At 49.3% G+C, this 20,020-nt stretch overlaps 2 protein-coding genes across 7 annotated transcripts in view; one reads left to right on the top strand and one right to left on the bottom strand.

The window, feature by feature from the left end:
- The window catches only part of esr1 (estrogen receptor 1), an 887,250-nt gene that overhangs the window by 231,660 nt on the left and 635,570 nt on the right, over positions 1-20,020 (bottom strand). The window lies entirely within an intron of this gene.
- Positions 1-20,020, top strand: part of LOC144504750 (nesprin-1-like) — a 603,924-nt gene that overhangs the window by 470,572 nt on the left and 113,332 nt on the right. The window contains exons 120-124 of the mRNA XM_078230493.1: positions 804-951; positions 3,633-3,727; positions 11,317-11,554; positions 13,643-13,837; positions 19,837-19,962. Coding sequence (XP_078086619.1) covers positions 804-951; positions 3,633-3,727; positions 11,317-11,554; positions 13,643-13,837; positions 19,837-19,962 — 802 coding nt within the window. The remainder of the gene's footprint in view (positions 1-803; positions 952-3,632; positions 3,728-11,316; positions 11,555-13,642; positions 13,838-19,836; positions 19,963-20,020) is intronic.

The raw sequence follows: 20,020 nt of genomic DNA, 5'->3' as shown, positions 1-20,020 counted from the left end.
TTGTTTCTTGCATGCTATACAGACAAAGCATACCGTTTATAGGGGAGAAGGAAAGGAGAGGGTGCAGAACCTAGTGTTACAGACATAGCTAGGGTGTAGAGAAAGATCAGCTTAACATAATATGTGGCGCGGCACGGTGGCACAGTGGGTTAGCACTGCTGCCTCACAGCACCAGGGACCCGGGTTCAAATCCCGGCTTGGGTCACTGTCTGTGTGGAGTCTGCACGTTCTCCCCGTGTCTGCGTGGGTTTCCTCCGGGTGCTCTGGTTTCCTCCCACAGTCCGAAAGATGTGCTGGTCAGGTGCATTGGCCGTGCTAAATTCTTCCTCAGTTAACCCGAACAGGCACAGGAGTGTGGCGACTGGGGGATTTTCACAGTAACTTCATTGCAGTGTTAATGTAAGCCTACTTGTGACACTAATAAATAAACTTTAAAGGTAGGTCCATCTAAAAGACTGATGACAGCAGGGAAAAAGATGTCCTTGAGTCGGTTGGTATGTGACCTCAGACTTTTGAGGATTATTACATTAGCTCGGTCATGATCTCATTGAATGGTGGAGCAGACCTCGATGGGCTGAATGGCCTACTTCTGTTCCTACATCTTATGGACCAGCTGTGTGATTGGTCTCCATTCATAGAGTTGTACAGAGCTGTGCTCAAGCCTGCGTAGCATGGTCAATCGTTCTGTTTATTCAGCTAACTAATTCCTGTGAGCTGGGTGGGTTGCCCCATTTTCCTGGACCTTTAGGGTTTCCCTTTCACAGTACTGATGGAATGTTTCCATTCCCCCCCCTCCCTCGCAGTAAACTACAAGCCTTCCTGCTTCAGCATCAGACCTTCCTCGAGAAATGTGAGACCTGGATGGAGTTCCTGGTCCAAACGGAACAGAAGCTGGCGGTGGAGATATCCGGAAACTACCAGAACCTTCTGGAGCAGCAGAGAGCGCATGAGGCAAGTGGGGAGTTGGGGGGGGGGGGGGGCGGGGGGGGGGGGGGGTACCGGCAGCAATGGGAAGACCTTCTCCTTCCGCCAGGTCCTTGTGTGGATAAATAACCAATTTCATTTCATTAGCACTGGGTTAAACTCCCTTGTTCGTCAGCACTGTGGGGATACCTTCACCATGTGGGCTGCACTGATTCAAGAATCATAGAATGAAGAGGCTATATGGCCCATTGAGTTCTCCGATAGACATCCTACCCCGCCCCTCCCCTTCACCCTATCCCCGTAACCCTGCACATTTACCATGGCCAATCCACCTAACCTGCACATCTTTGGACACTAAGGGGCAATTTAGCATGGCCAATCCACCTAACCTGCACATCTTTGGACACTAAGGGGCAATTTAGCATGGCCAATCCACCTAACCTGCACATCTTTGGACACTAAGGGGCAATTTAGCATGGCCAATCCACCTAACCTGCACATCTTTGGACACTAAGGGGCAATTCAGCATGGCCAATCCACCTAACCCGCACATCTTTGGACACTAAGGGGCAATTCAGCATTGCCAATCCACTAAGCCACACATCTTTTACACTAAGGGGCAATTTAGCATGGCCAATCCCACACCATTGTCTCATAATCCCCTTTGGGCAGATGGGAGAGGGAGCGGGGGCAATAATTACTGGCTTGCCAGTGCTGCCCAAGTCCCAAGCACAAAACAAAATCCCCAGGCTGAGTGCACTGAGCTAGGAGGATAGCTGAGACGGAATGTGACAAATGCACACTCCTTGGGCAGAGTCACTCCCACCTGGCAGTGCAGTCCCCTGTCAAATTCTGTCATGAAGTCGGGATGGACCCCCTCCCTCCTGACGAATCTTCCTGTGGGTGAGGTGGTACGCCAGGTGGTACGCCAGGTGGTACGCCAGGTGGTGCGCCAGGAGAGTACATTGATGACTCTCCGTTGCTAGTGGGGATGTCGGTAAATTTGCCTCAACCTGTGTGTGTTCCATTACACACCGAGATCAAAGGGGTCCTTGTTGTCATCCTACTCAATGTAAAAAAAACTGGAGGCTTGAGGGTAATGTACAACTCCCCTTGGGTGGTTGTTTCAATTCATTGTTAAGGGATGTGTGCAGCGGTGATAGGCCCCCATTTATTGCCCATCCATAATTGACGCTTGAGAAGTTGGTGATGAGCTTCCTTCTTGAACCATTGCAGCTCCTAATGTGTAGCTATGCCAATAGCGAAATATGGGACATTGCATGACCGTGTTAAACTGAGCTGTGTCCCTGCTTAATGCGAGTACCCACTATTCAAAGGTAACTCCATGACTGCAGCGACCTTTGGAATGTGCTGCGCAGACGCGATTGGGTGTTGATTCACCAGAAGGAACTCTTCAGTTGTAGGCAATAAAATAAAACATAACTTACTCCAGCTTATAAATCAAAGAAAAAGGTTTAATAAAGAAACTTCATTACTCCAATACTTGAGGCCTCACCCTGGGCCAATCCAAGCCATTTAACAGTTTCCAACAGGTCCTTATTCACACCTGGTCAGCTGATCATCACATCATTTTGTCATTGGTTCCATAATTTATTGGGTCAGCTGACCCTTACAGCTTGTTGCCATTGGTCACACTGCAATGGATCCAATGTTATCATCGGTTACATTCTAACATTGGACACAACATAACAACAAGCGCATTAAGGCTGAGGGACTTGAGGTTGTTTTCGTTAGAGAGAAGAAGGTTAAGAGGTGACTTAATAGAGGCTACAAGATGATCAGAGGATTAGATAGGGTGGATAGTGAGAGTCTTTTTCCTCGGATGGTGATGCTAACACGAGGGGACATAGCTTTAAATTGAGGGGTGAGAGATATAGGACAGATGTTAGAGGTAGGTTCTTTACTCACAGAGTAGTAAGGGCGTGGAATGCCCTCGTCAACATTAAGAGCATTCAAATGGTTATTGGATAAACATATGGATGATATTGGAATAGTGTAGATTAGAGGGGCTTTAGATTGGTGTCACAGGTCGGTGCAACATCGAGGGCCGAAGGGCCTGTACTGCGCTGTTATGTTCTATGTTCTGTCGTTGGCTTTGGGTACAGACAACACTTAAACTGCAGTCAACTTGGGTATAGACAACATTTAAACCCAGAGGACTCAATTTCCAAGCTTTAATAACTTGTGCACAAGTGGGAACACAGTGCAGCGCAATGCATTACTGGGTGTTCTGTTGACACGTACAAACAATTTAGCAGTTACAGTTAATTACAGCAAATGAGAAAAGAGCAACTTTCTAATCCTTGATTTACATACATATCCACCAATCATAGCATTGCCTTTTGCCCTTTCTTATCTAATAGAAAACTGTCTCCTGCCAATCCTTCAGTAGCATAATATGTCCCCATATCTTGGTCCTTGGTATTTTGTTATGGGAATGTCTTATTTTCCATTCTCTGGTGAAGGCTGGGAACGGAATGTTTGTGGAACTTAGACAAGGTGAAGATTAGTCGCTTATCCTGAATACGCAAGCATTGGCTTCACTCAAGGCCTCGTATGCTGATAAGCATTTTCCATTACTTGGCAGAGTTTTCTTTTGACAATTATGGAGCTTTAATTTTCACAATTGTGGTAACCTAACTTCCACTCTTCCTCCTCGCCGCTCCTTCTCTCCGTTCCGGGGGCAGCTGTTCCAGGCGGAGATGTTCAGCCGACAGCAGATCTTGCACTCCATCATCAGCGACGGACAGCATCTTCTGGAGCAGGGCCAGGTGGACGACAGGTAAGACTCTTGGCATCAATGTTCCCTCTGGGGTAACTGCTGCAGCTGAGAAGGAAGTGACCGAAAGGCCGCCCGCACACAGTTGATCCTTTCAAGGGTAAGTGGAGGGGTGGAGGTGCAGCGATCTTAAAGGGACCACGCAGTGCGAAAAACGGCAATGCACTGCGAAGGGGGATTGGGGGAACATTGCTCATACTCGTGTCACTGTGTCCGAGGGCAGTAGGGCCATCTTAGAGAGTTAGTTTTCTTTTAAAAATAAACCTTCCAGTTGAATTAATCTCAAATTAATTTTGGTCCAGCAAAGATTAAACCAATTCAAAAGAAATTCAGATGGACATGTCAAATCTGGTTGGAATTTGAATATGCAAGGCCTATTTATGCATTATCGAGTCATTGTAAACTTCTACTGACTATCCATGGCTCCGACTATTGACCGAGTTCATAGAATCATAGAATCCCTACAGTGCAGAAGGAGGCCATTCGGCCCATCAAGTCAACATCGATCACAATCCCACCCAGGCCCTATTCCCGTAAACTCACATATTTATCCTGCTAGTCCCCCTGACATTAGGGTCAACGTAACACAGCCAAAAAAACCTAACCAGCACGTCTTTGAACTGTGGGAGGAAACCGGAGCACCCGGAGGAAACCCACACAGACACTGGGAGAACGTGCAGACTCCACACAGACAGTGACCTGAGGCCAGAATTGAACCTGGGTCCCTGATGCTGTGAGGCAGTAGTGCTAACCACTGTGCTACCTTGCCGCCCATCCTTCAGCTTCTCTTTTGAATCCCTCCTGTTAAGGCCCAGGCCAGAGACTCCAAGGTGTTTTGTGAAGTTAGCCTCGACCCTAAATTTTGCATTTGATTTTGGCATTAGGGTGAGCATAAGGTGTTTCACTCCAGGTATGATTCAAGTGACCCATTAGGAAGCTTTTATCAAAGTTTATTTAAGAACACAGTTAGAATATAACAGAATCACAGAAACCCTACAGTACAGAAAGAGGCCATTCGGCCCATCGAGTCCACACCGACCACAATCCCACCCAGGCCCTACCCCCACATCCCTACATATTTTACCCACTAATCCCTCTAACCTACGCATCTCAGGACACTAAGGGGCAAATTTAGCATGGCCAATCAACCTAACCCGCACATCTTTGGAACACAAAGAATTAGCATCAATTTTATCAATTACAAGGCTTAACCATTACACAATATAATCCTTAACCACTAGCTATCTCTGTTGTTCCAATGTAAAGTTCCCCACAGACATACATCCTTCTTCAGCATTAGTTAGTACAAAAACGAGTATGCTCACGAGATGCCAGATTTCCAGCTTTTCAACACTTCTGGACGGCAAACTCAACAGCTGTCTTCAGAGAAGGATATATCCTCCAGACAGCAAAACCTCAGAGAGGTAAACCCAGTCTCTGGCAGCTTCCAAAAACAGCCACCCAGTCAACAGAATCTCCAACTCCAGAGAGGGGGAAAACGCTGCGGTCTCTCCCAGCTTCAAGCAGCTTCTGAGCTTGACTGTTCTGTGAAAAGCCCAGCTTCCCCTGTCACGTGACCATACCTGATAACCATCCCATTGAAGCCCCACTCTGCAAAATCCCAGGGGGAAACAGCAGAACAGCACTAGTTCAGATTAAAACCAGCATTCTCACCATCAGAAACCATTATGGCGTCGCAACAACAATGCAGGATGCTGGTAGATACTATGGCTCCAACAACATGCTCGAAACATCCTGCAGAGAAGCATAATTAAAATACATTTCTTAAAGGCACAGGAGCATCACACTCCACGTATTGCCTGTCCTCATTGCCATGATAGTGTCCAAAGATGTGTAGGTTAGGTGGATTCGCCATGCTAAATTGCCCCTTGGTGTGCCAGGATGTGTAGGTGAGGAGGATTGGCCAGACTAAATTGCTCCTTAGGGTCCAAAGATGTGTGGGTTAGGTGGATTAGGTCATGCTAAATTGTCCCTTAGTGTCAGGGGGACTAGCTCGGGTAAATGTATGGGGTTATGGGGATAGGGCCTGGGTGGGATTGTGGTCGGTGCAGACTCGATGGACCGAATGGCCTCCTTCTGCACTGTAGGGATTCTATGATTCTATGATCTACTTAACAACCCAGTGATATCCCTCTGGCCCTGCCTTGCTTCACCACTCCATCATTAAGGCATTCTCCTTCAGCCATCTTAGAATGCCAACTCTGTCCCTATCCCCCTGCCCTACAAATCCCTCCTCCAGGCCATGGGCTTAGCCTATAAAAAATGTGTGATTGGCTTCAAAAGTATTTTTTTTACAAGATGAACTCTGATCCACTCCTCGGTTTTCCAGAGGTGTGGGGCAGGGGACAGGTAGCTGACACATTCCCATATTCCAACGGGATTGGCAGCCTCCAATGTAATCTGGTTTGTAGAGTTAACAGAGGCCTGTCAGGATTCCTGAGCCTTGGGAGGCCCGAGAGCTGAAGGGAGCTGAGGACAGCTTCAGGGGGAACACAAATTGTGTGATTCCAAGAAGTTAGATATAGCTCAAGGGATCAAGGGTGGCACAGTGGTTAGCACTGCTGCCTCACAGCGCCAAGGACCCGGGTTCAATTCTGGCCTCGGGGTCACTGTCCTGGGTGGAGGTTGCACATTCTCCCCGTGTCTGCGTGAGTTTCCTCGGGTGTTCCTTCCATAGTCCGGGTTAGGTGGATTGGCCGTGCTAAATCCTCCCTTAGCGTCAGGGAGATTAGCAGGGTAAATACCTGGGGATAGGGGCTGGGTGGGATTGTTGTCAGTCCAGGCTCGATGGGCCGAATGGCCTCCTCCTGGGCTGCAGGGATTTTATTCTATGATATGGGAGGAAGAGGGGGGATCAGGATATTGAATTTGATGATCAGTCACGATCAATATGAATGGCAGAGCAGGCTTGAAGGGCCGAATGGCCTCCTCCTGCTTCTAGTTTCTATGTTTCTAAGTGTTTTTACAGCACGGCTTGTGGGCCGGGACAGAGCAGTGAGATTAAAATTAGAGCGGGGCTGGTCGGGGGTGACAGTTGGAAAGCCACTCTTCACACACAACGTTGTGGAAATGATGAATTCTTTTCAGCAGAAAGCTGTTGAGGTTGGGATAGGGCAGTGGGCAATGTAACGTTTCACATTGATAAACCTCTGCTTGGTATGGGGGTTAAGAGGTCTGAAGGAAAAATAACGCATAAATGGAGTTAAGATGCAGAGCAACCATGATTGAGATGAACAACAGAATGGGCACAAGTCTGAATGGCCTCCTTTTTTCAGATATTAATTCATGGGACACGGGCGTCGCTGGCTGGGCCAGCATTTATTGCCCATCCCTCATCATCCTTGAACTTAAGTGTCTTGCTAGACCATTTCACAGGGTAGTTGAGAGTCAACCACATTGCTATGGCTCTGGAGTCACATGTAGGCCAGACCGGGTAAGGACAGCAGATTTCCTTCCCTCAAGGTGAAGGGGACAGACTCGATGGTGAAGGCGTTTCTGCGGAGGTAGGCGGGATTCTCGCATGGTGGTCTGCCTCCCTGGGGCCGGGATCCAGGATGTCGCTAGTCGCGTCCCGGAAATCCTGAGGTGGGAGGGAGAGGAGCCTGAGGTAGCGGTACATATTGGTACCGCTGATGTGGGTAGGAAGGGAGAAGGGGTCATGAAAAGGGAGTACAGGGAATTAGGGAGACAGCTGAGAAAGAGGAAAGCAAAGGTAGTAATCTCAGGATTACTGCCTGTGCCACGGGAAGGTGAGGGCAGGAATGGAGTGAGGTGGAGGATGAATGTGTGGCTGAGGGACTGGTGCAGGGGGCAGGGATTCAGGTTCCTGGACCATTGGGACCTCTTTAGGGGCAGGGGTGATCTGTATACAAAAAACGGGTGGAACTTGAATCACACGGGGACCAATATCCTGGCCGGTAGGTTGGCTAAGGCTACTGGGGAGAATTTAAACTAGATAGGTTGGGGGGAGGGGAGCTAGAAGAGTTGACGAGGATCAAGGAACTAATTGATGGGGGGGAGGATGCAGGGGTAAGGGGAATTACAAAATTAATGGTAGAGGAGAGGGTGCAAGTGAATGAAGGCGGTAATTTAGATAAGGGAGTAGAGGGAGACGGTGTTCGCGACTCATCAAAGCGGGTCCAGATAAAAGCTGGAATAAGGACACTTTGCCTGAATGCACGAAGCATTCGGAACAAGGTGAATGAGTTGATGGTGCAAATCAGCACAAGTGGGTACGATCTAGTGGCCATTACAGAAACGTGGCTGAAAGGTGACCAGGACTGGGAGATGAATATCCAGGGGTATCAGGCGTTTAGGAAGAATAGACAGGAAGGAAAAGGTGGTGGGGTCGCGCTATTAATAAGAGATAATATCAGGGTAGTACTGAGGGATGACATAGGCTCTGAGGAACAAAACGTGGAATCATTATGGGTAGAGATGAGGAATAGTAGAGGGAGAAAGACACTAGTAGGTGTGGTATATAGGCCCCCAAATAATAATGTTGAGGTAGGGAGGGCTGTAAACAAGCAGATAAGGGATGCGTGTAAAAACGGAACGGCAATAATCATGGAGGACTTCAACATGCACATTGACTGGCAGACTCAAGTCGGTAAGGGTGGAATGGAGGAAGAGTTCTTAGAATGCTGTCGGGATAGTTTCCTTGAACAGCATGTTACGGGACCGACGAGGGAACGAGCTATTTTGGATCTGGTATTGTGTAACGAGGTAGGTAGAATTAAGGATCTTATTGTGAAGGACCCTCTTGGGTCTAGTGACCACAATATGGTCGAATTTCTGATTCAGATGGAAGAGGAGAAAGTTTGGTCTCAAACCAGTGTCCTCTGTTTGAACAGAGGGAAATATGATAGGATGAGGGATGAATTGGCTAAGGTAGACTGGGAGAGCAGGCTGGCAGGTAGGATAGCTGAGGAACAGTGGAAGATTTTTAAGGAGATCCTTTTCAGTTCTCAGCAAAAATATATTCCAGCAAAAAACAAGGATTGTAAGAAAAGGGAGAACCAGCCATGGATAACGAAGGAAATAAAGGAGAGTATTAAAATAAAAACAGCTGCGTACAGAGTGGCCAAAAATAGTGGAGAAACAAGTGATTGGGAAAAATTTAAGAAACAACAAAGAGAGACTAAGAAAGCGATAAAGAAAGGAAGGATAGACTATGAAGCTAGGCTAGCAATTAATATAAAAAATGATAGTAAAAGTTTTTATAAATATATAAAAAGGAATAGAGTGGCTAGAGTGAATGTTGGACCCTTGGAGGACGAGAGGGGGGAGTTAATAGTGGGAAATGAGGATATGGCTGAGTCTTTAAATACGTTTTTTGTGTCGGTCTTCACGGTGGAGGACACAAATAGTTTGCCAAATATTAACGATAGAGGGTTGGCAGCAGGAGAAATACTTAATACGATTAATGTTACCAGAGAGGCAGTGCTGGGTAGACTCATGGGACTGAAGGTGGACAAGTCCCCGGGTCCGGATGGAATGCATCCCAGGGTATTGAAAGAAATGTCAGAGGTAATAGTGGATGCGTTAGTGATTATTTATCAAAACTCGTTGCATTCTGGGGTAGTGCCGGTTGATTGGAAAACGGCTAATGTTACGCCGCTGTTTAAAAAAGGAAGGAGACAAAAGGCGGGTAACTATAGGCCGGTCAGCTTAACGTCTGTAGTAGGGAAAATGCTGGAATCCATTATTAAAGAGGAGATAGCAGGGCATCTGGATAGAAATGGTTCGATCAATCAGACGCAGCATGGATTCATGAGGGGAAAGTCGTGCTTGACGAACATGTTGGATTTTTATGAAGATGTGACGAGGGCGGTTGATGGAGGAGAACCAGTGGATGCGGTGTTTTTGGATTTCCAAAAGGCGTTTGATAAGGTGCCCCATAAAAGGCTGCTGAAGAAGATTAGGGCACACGGAGTTGGGGGTAGTGTGTTAAAGTGGATTGGGGACTGGCTATCCGACAGGAAGCAAAGAGTCGGAATAAATGGGTGTTTTTCCGGTTGGAGGAAGGTAACTAGTGGCGTGCCGCAGGGATCGGTACTCGGGCCGCAACTGTTTACCATTTATATAGATGATCTGGAGGAGGGGACGGAGTGTAGGGTAACGAAGTTTGCAGACGACACAAAGATAAGTGGAAAAGTGAATCGTGTGGAGGACGGAGAAGATCTGCAGAGAGATTTGGACAGGCTGAGTGAGTGGGCGAGGATATGGCAAATGGAGTATAACGTTGAGAAATGCGAGGTTATACACTTTGGAGGAAATAATAACAAATGGGATTACTATCTCAATGGAAACAAATTAAAACATGCTACCGTGCAAAGGGACCTGGGGGTCCTTGTGCATGAGACGCAAAAGCCCAGTCTGCAGGTACAACAGGTGATCAAGAAGGCAAATGGGATGTTGGCCTATATTGCGAGGGGGATAGAATATAAAAGCAGGGATGTCTTGATGCACCTGTACAGGGCATTGGTGAGGCCGCAGCTGGAATACTGTGTGCAGTATTGGTCCCCTTATATGAGGAAGGATATATTGGCATTGGAGGGAGTGCAGAGAAGGTTCACCAGGTTGATACCGGAGATGAGGGGTTTGGATTATGAGGAGAGGCTGAGGAGATTGGGTTTGTACTCGTTGGAGTTTAGAAGGATGAGGGGGGATCTTATGGAGACTTATAAGATAATGCGGGGGCTGGATAGGGTGGAGGCGGAGAGATTCTTTCCACTTAGTAAGGAAGTTAAAACTAGAGGACACAGCCTCAAAATAAAGGGGGGTCGGTTTAAGACAGAGTTGAGGAGGAACTTCTTCTCCCAGAGGGTGGTGAATCTCTGGAATTCTCTGCCCACTGAGGTGGTGGAGGCTACCTCGCTGAATATGTTTAAAGCGCGGATGGATGGATTCCTGAGCGGTAAGGGAATTAAGGGTTATGGGGATCAGGCGGGTAAGTAGTACTGATCCACGTCAGATCAGCCATGATCTTATTGAATGGCGGGGCAGGCTCGAGGGGCTAGATGGCCTACTCCTGCTCCTATTTTTTATGTTCTTAAGGACATTAGTGAACCAGATGGGTTTTTCCGACAATCGACAATGGTTTCATGGTCATCAGTAGATTCTTAATTCCAGATTTTTTTAATGATTGAATTCAAATTCCATCATCTGCCATGGTGGGATTCGAACCCGGGTCCCCAGAACATTAGCTGAGTTTCTGGATTAAAAGTCTAGCGATAATACCACGAGGCCATCGCCTCCTGCTTTTATGTAACAGATTTGAGGGGCTGAATGGCCTCCTCCTGTTCCCGTGTAACAGATTTGAGGGGCTGACTGGCCTCACCCTTGTATGTCAGAGTTTTGAGGGTTGAAAGACCTTCGCCTGTACAAGTTTGGGATGTCGAATGGCCTCCTCCCATGTTACAGGTTCGAGGGGCCGAATGGCCTCCTTGTGATCCCAGTTCAGAAGGGTTTTTCACCCTGACCAAACTAATCCCTGGCGACAGAGACGAGGTGGACGGGCCACAGTAAAACGGGTAACGTCGCTGTCTCTCCTTCCTCCCCTCCCTCAGGGATGAGTTTAACTCGAAGTTGGCCATGTTGAGTAACCAATGGCAAGGAGTGATTCGCCGAGCGCAGCAGCGGAGGGGGATCATCGACAGCCAGATCCGGCAGTGGCAGCGTTACCGGGAGCTGGCGGGGAAGCTGCGCAAGTGGCTGCTGGATGTGTCCCAGCAGCTGGAGGGGAGGTGGAGCGGTGGGGCTCCCATTGCCCTGCAGCAAGCCAGGACTCTGCTGGATGAGGTGCAGGTGAGGACAACAGTTACCCGCAGTCAATCCCGTGCCACCGTCACGTGCCCGTTTCATTGTTCGCAGAGGGCGCAGCAAGTTAAGGGGTTGCTTACTGGAGCAATGGAATCTGGATATCTGATGTGTTCCATTATACACTGTTCCACAATGTTGTCCCTGGTCGAATTCTTCTGTCCTCACTCGCGGCTGGGATTTTCCAGCGCCGCTGAACGTGAGTGGCGTCTTGGCTGGAACGCCTGATTTTCCATTCCCGTTCTCAACAGGTCCCGCCATGGACTGCACCAGAGAATCCCACCCCCCGCCCCATGTTCAATCCTGCCTTGCTCTATCCACCTCTTGTCCCATGCTACTGCCTCTGCCTAACCCCCCACTCTGGTGTATGCACGCCCAGACCTCCCCGATGCCACTTGTGCGCCCATTTCCCACTGCGTTGCTGTGTGTGCGCCTGATACTCTCCACAGCTGCGTCTAGACCCATTACCCAGGTGTTACTGCTACGGTGCCCATTGCCCTGGCATTCCTGTGTCTGAGCCCATTTTCCATTCCCACTGCTACTGCACCCATTGGCCTGGCATTCCTGTGTCTGAGTCCACTTTCCATCCTCATGGCTGACCTTTCCCATACTCCCGGCATTCCTGTGTCTGCTCCCACTTTCCTGCCCCACTGCTACTGCACCCATTGCCCTGGCATTCCTGTGTCTGAGTCCACTTTCCATCCTCATGGCTAACGTTTCCCATACTCCCGGCATTCCTGTGTCTGCTCCCACTTTCCTGCCTCTGCTTCCAGTTGCTATTGAGGGATTGCTCTTTGTCTCCTTTGCTTCCATTTCAGGGAGCTGGCTATCAGCCAATGTTAACTCTCAGCCCAGTGATTCCCACACTCCCCACATTGCCTCACACCCTGCTCCCTGTAGGTTCCTCTGTCTCCATTGTATGTTTTCCAATGATGTAATCTTCCGTACCAGTGCTTCAAATACGTCTTCCTTTTTCCTCAATTTCTTACCATGTCCAACTTAGAACTACGAGGATAGGAGTTCCACCCAAACTAGAACAAAGGATGCGGGGAAAAGCTCAGCAGGGTCTGTCAGCATCTGGGGGGAGAGAACCCAGGAGTTAATGTTTCCAGTCCATTTTGCTCTTCATCAGCATGGGCGGCACGGTGGCACAGTGGTTAGCACTGCTGCCTCACAGCGCCAGGGACCCGGGTTCAATTCCGGCCTCGGGTCTGTGTGGAGTTTGTCCATTCTCCCTGTGTCTGCGTGGGTTTCCTCCCACACTCTAAAGATGTGCAGGTTACATGGATTGACCATGCGAAATTGCCCCTTAGTGTCCAATGATGTGCAGGTTCGGGGTTTGGACATGCAAAATTGCCTTTTAGTGTCCAATGATGTGCAGGTTCGGGGGATTGGACATGGTAAATGTGTGGGGTTATGGGGAGAGGATGGGGGAAAGGGCCTGGGTCAGGTACTCTGTCAGAGAGAGTCGGTGCAGACTCGAATGGCCAAATAGCCTCCTCCAGCACTATAGGGATTTGATTCTATAGAATTATAGAATTCCTACAGTACAGGAGGCCATTTGGCCCATCGAATCTATACCGACCACTATCCCACACAGGCCCTATTATCGTAACCCCACACTAATGCCCCTGACACTAGGGTCAATTTAGCATGGCCAATCAACCTAACCTGCACATCTTTGGACTGTGGGAAGAAACCGGAGCACCCGGAGGAAACCCACGCAGACACGGGGAGAACGTGCAGACTCCACACAGACAGTGACCCAAGCCGGGAATCGAACCCGGGTCCCTGGCGCTGTGAGGCAGCAGTGCTAACCACTGTACTACCGTGCCGCCCAAAGTAATTCTAAGTAATTATTGCTCTGCTTAAGTTAAAGAGTCCAGCAGAAATTCCCGTGTGCTTATCCGTCCTGGTATTGAGTAAGTGTGACCGCTGTCGCCAACAGTTCATGGTTTTGGTCACCTTGACTGTCCTAATTCAGATTTCGGTCTAATGTGTCTCAGCTCCTGATAGGCACAAGAGGTTGATGAATCCACTCTTCTCTCTCTCTCTCTGTCTCTCTGTCTGGTGCAGTTGAAGGAGAAGGTGTTGCAGCGACAGCAAGGTAGCTACATCCTGACAGTGGAAGCAGGGAAGCAGCTCCTGCTGTCTGCTGACAGTGGGGCCGAGGCCACTCTGCAGTCTGAACTCACCGATATCCAGGAGCAGTGGAGGGCGGCCAACATCCACCTGGAGCAACAGAGAAAGCAGCTAAATCTTTTATTAAAGGTAGGTGACATCCACGGGCCTCCACTCGCCCTGGTCTGGTCATGTGACGTTATACAGTCACCCATGTCGCCATGTGTTGCGTAGCATCGAAAACATCTGGATTCACGCCAGAGGTAGAATCAAATGGATATTTGGGTGAGGAAAGGTTTTGGGAGTCAAAAAATATGGTGACAAAGGGGGAACAGCACGGTAGCACAGTGGTTAGCACTGCTGCTTCACAGCTCCAGGGACCTGGGTTCGATTCCCGGCTCGGGTCACTGTCTGTGTGGAGTTTGCACGTTCTCCTCGTGTCTGCGTGGGTTTCCTCCAGGTGCTCCGGTTTCCTCTCACAGTCCAAAGATGTGCGGGTTAGGTTGATTAGCCATGCTAAAATTGCCCTTGGTGTCCTGGGATGTGTAGATTAGAGGGATTAGTGGGTAAAATATTTAGGGATATGGGGGTAGGGCCTGGGTGGGATTGTGGTCGGTGCAGACTCGATGGGCCGAATGGCCTCTTTCTGTACTGTAGGGTTTCTATGATTTCTATGATGACAGAATAGGGCCGAGTGGTGGTGAGGCCACACCTGGAGTACTGTGTACAGTTTTGGTCTCCTTACTTGAGAAAGGATATACTGGCACCGGACGGGGTGCTGAGGAGATTCACTAGGTTGATTCCGGAGTTGAGAGGGTTGGCTTATGAGGAGAGATTGAGTAGACTGGGGTTATACTCATTGGAATTCAGAAGAATGAGGGGGGGATCTTGTAGAAACATATAAGATTATGAAGAGAATCGATAAGATAGAAGCAGGAAGGTTGTTTCCACTGGCGGGTGAAACTAGAACGAGGGGGCATAGCCTCAAAATAAAGGGGAGCAGATTTAGGACTGAGTTGAGGAGGAACTTCTTCTCACAAAGGGTTGTGAATCTGTGGAATTCCCTGCCCAGTGAAGCAGTTGAGGCTACCTCATTATTTTTAAGGCAAGGATATATAAATTTTTGAACAGTAGAGGAACTAAGGGTTATGGTGAGCGGGCGGGTAAGTGGAGCTGAGTCCACGAAAAGATCAGCCATGATCTTATTGAATGGCGGAGCAGGCTCGAGGGGCCTGATGGCCTACTCCTGCTCCTAGTTCTTATGTTCTTATGCCTGGGGGCTGAATGGATGAGGGGGAAAGGTAGCAGGGTAGAGGCTAAAGATGTCATGAGTTGTTGAGCGTTAGAGAGCATAGAGTTTGGGAGCATCTGTCAGATACTGGAGAATCCATTAGACAGCATGGAGAAATGGGGTTTGTTCCTGTAGCTGATGGTCAGTGTAGAGAGATGGGAGTATGTCCCTGTTAGACAGCTTTCCTAATGTTGGGACCAAGCCGCTGGGCAAAGACCTTATAGTGACTATTCATAGAATCCCTACAGAAAGAAGGCGGCCATTCAGCCAGCCCATCGAGCCTGTACCGACCACAATCCCACCCATCGCCTATCCTCATTAGCTCATGTATTTACCCTGCTAATCCCCCTGACACTAAGGGACAATTTAGCATGGCCAATCAACCTAACCCGCACATATTTGGACTGTGGGAGGAAACCAGAGCACCCGGAGGAAACCCACGCAGACACGGGGAGAATGTGCAAACTCCACACAGACAGTAGCCCAAGCCGGGAATCGAACCCGGGTCCCTGGCGCTGTGAGGCAGCAGTGCTAACCACTGTACCACCGTGCCGCCACGAGGTCTATTTGCGTGTGACTCTGTTGGTTATTTTTTTATTCACACAAAGTGACAGTAACCGTCTTTGTGACTGACTCACTCGAGACCATTACAAATAATTCTACTTTTTAGCAGCGCTAACCACGGTGGCACAGTGGTTAGCACTGCTGCCTCACAGCGCCAGGGACCCGGGTTCAATTCCAGCCTTGGGTCACTGTCTGTGCGGAGTTTGCATGTTCTCCCCGTGTCTGCGTGGGTTTCCTCCGGGTGCTCTGGTTTCCTCCCACACTCCAAGGATGTGCGGGTTAGATTGATTGGCCGTGCTAAATTGCCCCTGAGTGTCAGGGGGATTAGCAGGGTAAATGAGGGTCATGGAGATAGGGCCTGGATGGGATTGTGGTCGGTACAGACTCAATGGGCTGAATGGCCTCCTTCTGTACTGTAGGGATCCTACGAAAAGAGTCAAATCTCTGATGAATGGAGTTGCGAGCTTTTGCACAAAATAATCTGTGTTCATGGCCTAGTAACCCCTGAATGCACATTGACAGTCTGGGCACCAACTTTGGCTGCTAAACTTACAATGTGGGTTTTAAATTAAGGCAAGTGATGTATTAATTTTTGCTGCTGCTTTATTCCCTAACTTTCATTTATATCGAAGTCTTGTTTACAGCTCAGGTTTCAGAGAGATTACAGTTCTATCCTGTCGCACATTAATACCATTGCTAATGTCGTATTCTGTGTCTCACCAAGGGCAGCGCCACTTGTGATCTGCCAGTAATATAATAAAAGTCCTGTGTCAGTGCTGCCCCTTACAACAATCCCTGCCACACTCACTCCCACGCTGTATCTTCCCCAGAGCATCTTTATTGTTATAAAATGCTGTCCTCTGTAGAAACCCAACCCAGGGAGAGGTGTTGGCTGGTGAGGAGTAACATGATCAATTGGAATGGGACACTGGCTCAGTCAGGGCTTCATAGAATCCCTACAGTGCAGAAGGAGGCTATTCGGCCCATCGAGCCTGCACCGACCACAATCCCACCCAGGCCCTATCCCCGTAACCCCACATATTTACCCTGCTAATCCCCCTGACACTAAGGGGCAATTTTAGCATGGCCAATCAACCTAACCCGCACATCTTTGGACTGTGGGAGGAAACCGGGGCACCCGGAGGAAACCCATGCAGACACGGGGAGAATGTGCAAACTCCACACAGACAGTGATACAAGGCCGGAATTGAACCCGGCTCCCTGGTGCTGTGAGGCAGCAGTGCTAAACACTGTGCCACCGTGCTGCCTTTGATATAAAGAGGGTTTAGGGTGTCCCGGCATTTTGTTTTATTCAATAAAAAATTTTATTTAATTTTTTATAAACGGCCAACATTTATTGCCTATCCCTCGTTGATGTTGGAGGGCAGTTCAGAGTCAACCACAGCTCTGGAGTCACATGTAGGCCAGACCGGGTAAGGACAGCAGATTTCCTTCCCGAAAGTGAACAAGATGGGTTTTTCCAACAATTAACAATGGTTTCATGGTCATCAGTAGATTCTTAATTCTAGTTACTTTTTATTAAATTCTAATTCCACCATGGCGGGATTCGAACCCGGGTCCTCAGAACATTAGTTGAGTTTCAGGATTAGTAGTCTAGCGATAATACCACTAGGCCATCGCCACCCCTTGGAGGAACAGAGGGACAGCAGACTTCATTAACACCTTTCAATTGGGAGCCTTATTTAAATATCTCCCAAGGTTCAGAAATCCCAGGAGTGGACAAGAAGCAGGAACAGCCAGCTGCAGCATTCCCTGTGGCTCACAGGATCACCGGACATCTAAACAGAAACTAGAAGAAGGAGGAGGCCATTCAGCCCTTTGAGTCTACCCCACCATTCATTTTGATCATGGCTGATCATCAAATTCAATATCCTGATCCCCCTCCTTCCCCCCATATCCCTCGATCCCTTTATTCGAAACTAGAAGCAAAACCCCCCCCGATAGTGCTGTCCCTGCAGCCCCCTCAATAGTGCAACCCCCCCAATAGTGCAGCCCCCCAATAGTGCAGCCCCCCCAATAGTGCAGCCCCCCCAATAGTGCAGCCCCCCCAATAGTGCAGCCCCCCCAATAGTGCAGCCCCCCCAATAGTGCAACCCCCCCAATAGTGCAACCCCCCCAATAGTGCAACCCCTCCAATAGTGCAGCCCCCCAATAGTGCAGCCCCGCCAATAGTGCAACCCCGCCAATAGTGCAGCCCCCCAATAGTGCAGCCCCGCCAATAGTGCAGCCCCCCAATAGTGCAGCCCCCCAATAGTGCAGCCCCCCCAATAGTGCAGCCCCCCCAATAGTGCAGCCCCCCAATAGTGCAGCCCCCCCAATAGTGCAGCCCCCCCAATAGTGCAGCCCCCCCAATAGTGCAGCCCCCCAATAGTGCAGCCCCCCCAATAGTGCAGCCCCCCCAATAGTGCAGCCCCCCAATAGTGCAACCCCCCCAATAGTGCAGCCCCGCCAATAGTGCAGCCCCCCAATAGTGCAGCCCCCCAATAGTGCAACCCCGCCAATAGTGCAGCCCCCCAATAGAGCAGCCCCCCAATCGTGCAGCCCCCCCAATAGTGCAACCCCCCCAATAGTGCAGCCCCCCCAATAGTGCAGCCCCCCCCTTCAATAGTGCAGCCCCCCCAATAGTGCAGCCCCCCCAATAGTGCAGCCCCCCAATCGTGCAGCCCCCCCAATAGTGCAACCCCCCCAATAGTGCAGCCCCCCCAATAGTGCAGCCCCCCCCTTCAATAGTGCAGCCCCCCCAATAGTGCAGCCCCCCCAATAGTGCAACCCCCCCAATAGCGCAGCCCCCCCAATAGTGCAACCCCCCCAATAGTGCAGCCCCCCCAATAGTGCAACCCCCCCAATAGTGCAGCCCCCCCCCTTCAATAGCGCAGCCCCCCAATAGTGCAGCCCCTCCAGCCTCACTCGGAAGCTCTTGTGTTCCCCTCCTACTGATCGAGGTATCTTGCTCTCTTTCTCTTCTCTTTACCCTGCTGTGTTTGCTGACCCTACTCCGCACACATCCCATGGAAAAAAAATACTTCCACTCCCCACGTCCTTCCTAAAACAGATGAGTGGAGCCACCCTCAAAGGTCTTGATTTTGATTTGATTTATTATTGTCACATGCAGTGGAAAAAAGTGAAAAGTATTGTTTCTTGCGCGCTATACAATCAAAGCATACCGTTCATAGAGAAAGAAATGAGAGAGTGCAGAATGTAGTGTTACAGTCATAGCTAGGGTGTAGAGAAAGATCAACTTAATGCGAGGCAGGTCCATTCAAAAGTCTGGTGGCAGCAGGGAAGAAGCTGTTCTTGAGTCGGTTGGTACGTGACCTCAGACTTTTGTATCTTTTTCCCGAAGGAAGAAGGTGGAAGAGAGAATGTCCGGGGTGCGTGGGGTCCTGAATTATGTTGGCTGCTTTGCCGAAGCAGTGGGAAGTGTAGACGGAGTCAATGGATGGGAGGCTGGTTTGCGTGATGGATTGGGCTACATTCACTACCCTTTGTAGTTTCTTGTGATCTTGGGAAGAGCAGGAGCCATACCAAGCTGTGATACAAATAGAAAGAATGCTTTCTATTGTGCATCTGTAAAAATGACAGTCGTGGCTGACATGCCAAATTTCCTCAGTCTGCAATGAAGTTACTGTGAAAATCCCCGAGTCACTAACTCCAGCGCCTGTTCAGGTACACTGAGGGAGAATTTAGCACGGCCAATGCACCGAACCAGCAGGTCTTTTGGACTAGGGGAGGAAACCGGAGCACCCGGAGGAAACCCATGCAGACACGGGGAGAACGTGCAAACTCCACACAGACAGTGACCCGAGCTGGGAATCGAACCCGGGTCCCTGGAGCTGTGCGGCAGCAGTGCTAACCACTGTGTCACCGTGCTGCCCTGTTCCTCCAATTCATTGTGAAAGATGTGAAGGGGGATGTTGATGTTAGAATGTTGCTTTAAGTGCTGCCGTTATGTTCCAGCTCTGATTGGCATTATCCAGCACACTCACACAGCTCTGCCTGCTGTTAAACCAGTCGATCTGAATGAAATCAGCTTTTTATTTAAGGGATAAAGGTCGACACGGCCATCCTGAACCGCCTCCTGTCTGAATTGCCAAGCGCAGACGGGAGCTGTGCCCCGTAAATACTGCATTATGTTTGGCCATCGACTGAGCTGTGTGTCGCCTGCAAGCCTATCGAACACGGGTTTGGTTGAGATGAGGTCTGGCGGTTTAGCGTAGGTGCTGACTCAGCGCTTTTGGAAGTTTCTAATTGATATCATTGATTCCTTTGCAAGGACTGGGAGCGGAGTGAGAAAGGAATCGCAGCCTCACTGGCCAAGCTGAGATCCTTCAAGAAAAAGCTTTCACAGCCTCTGCCTGACCACCATGACGAGCTGCACACCGAGCAGATCAGATGCATGGTTAAGTTATACTTCCTGTTTCACTTGGCACCTATATTTCATTACCATTTCATTCCGG

Source organism: Mustelus asterias, chromosome 15 (genome assembly GCF_964213995.1).
Source record: "Mustelus asterias chromosome 15, sMusAst1.hap1.1, whole genome shotgun sequence".
Lineage (NCBI taxonomy): Eukaryota > Metazoa > Chordata > Chondrichthyes > Carcharhiniformes > Triakidae > Mustelus > Mustelus asterias.
This window is presented reverse-complemented; position numbering and strand designations above follow the sequence as displayed.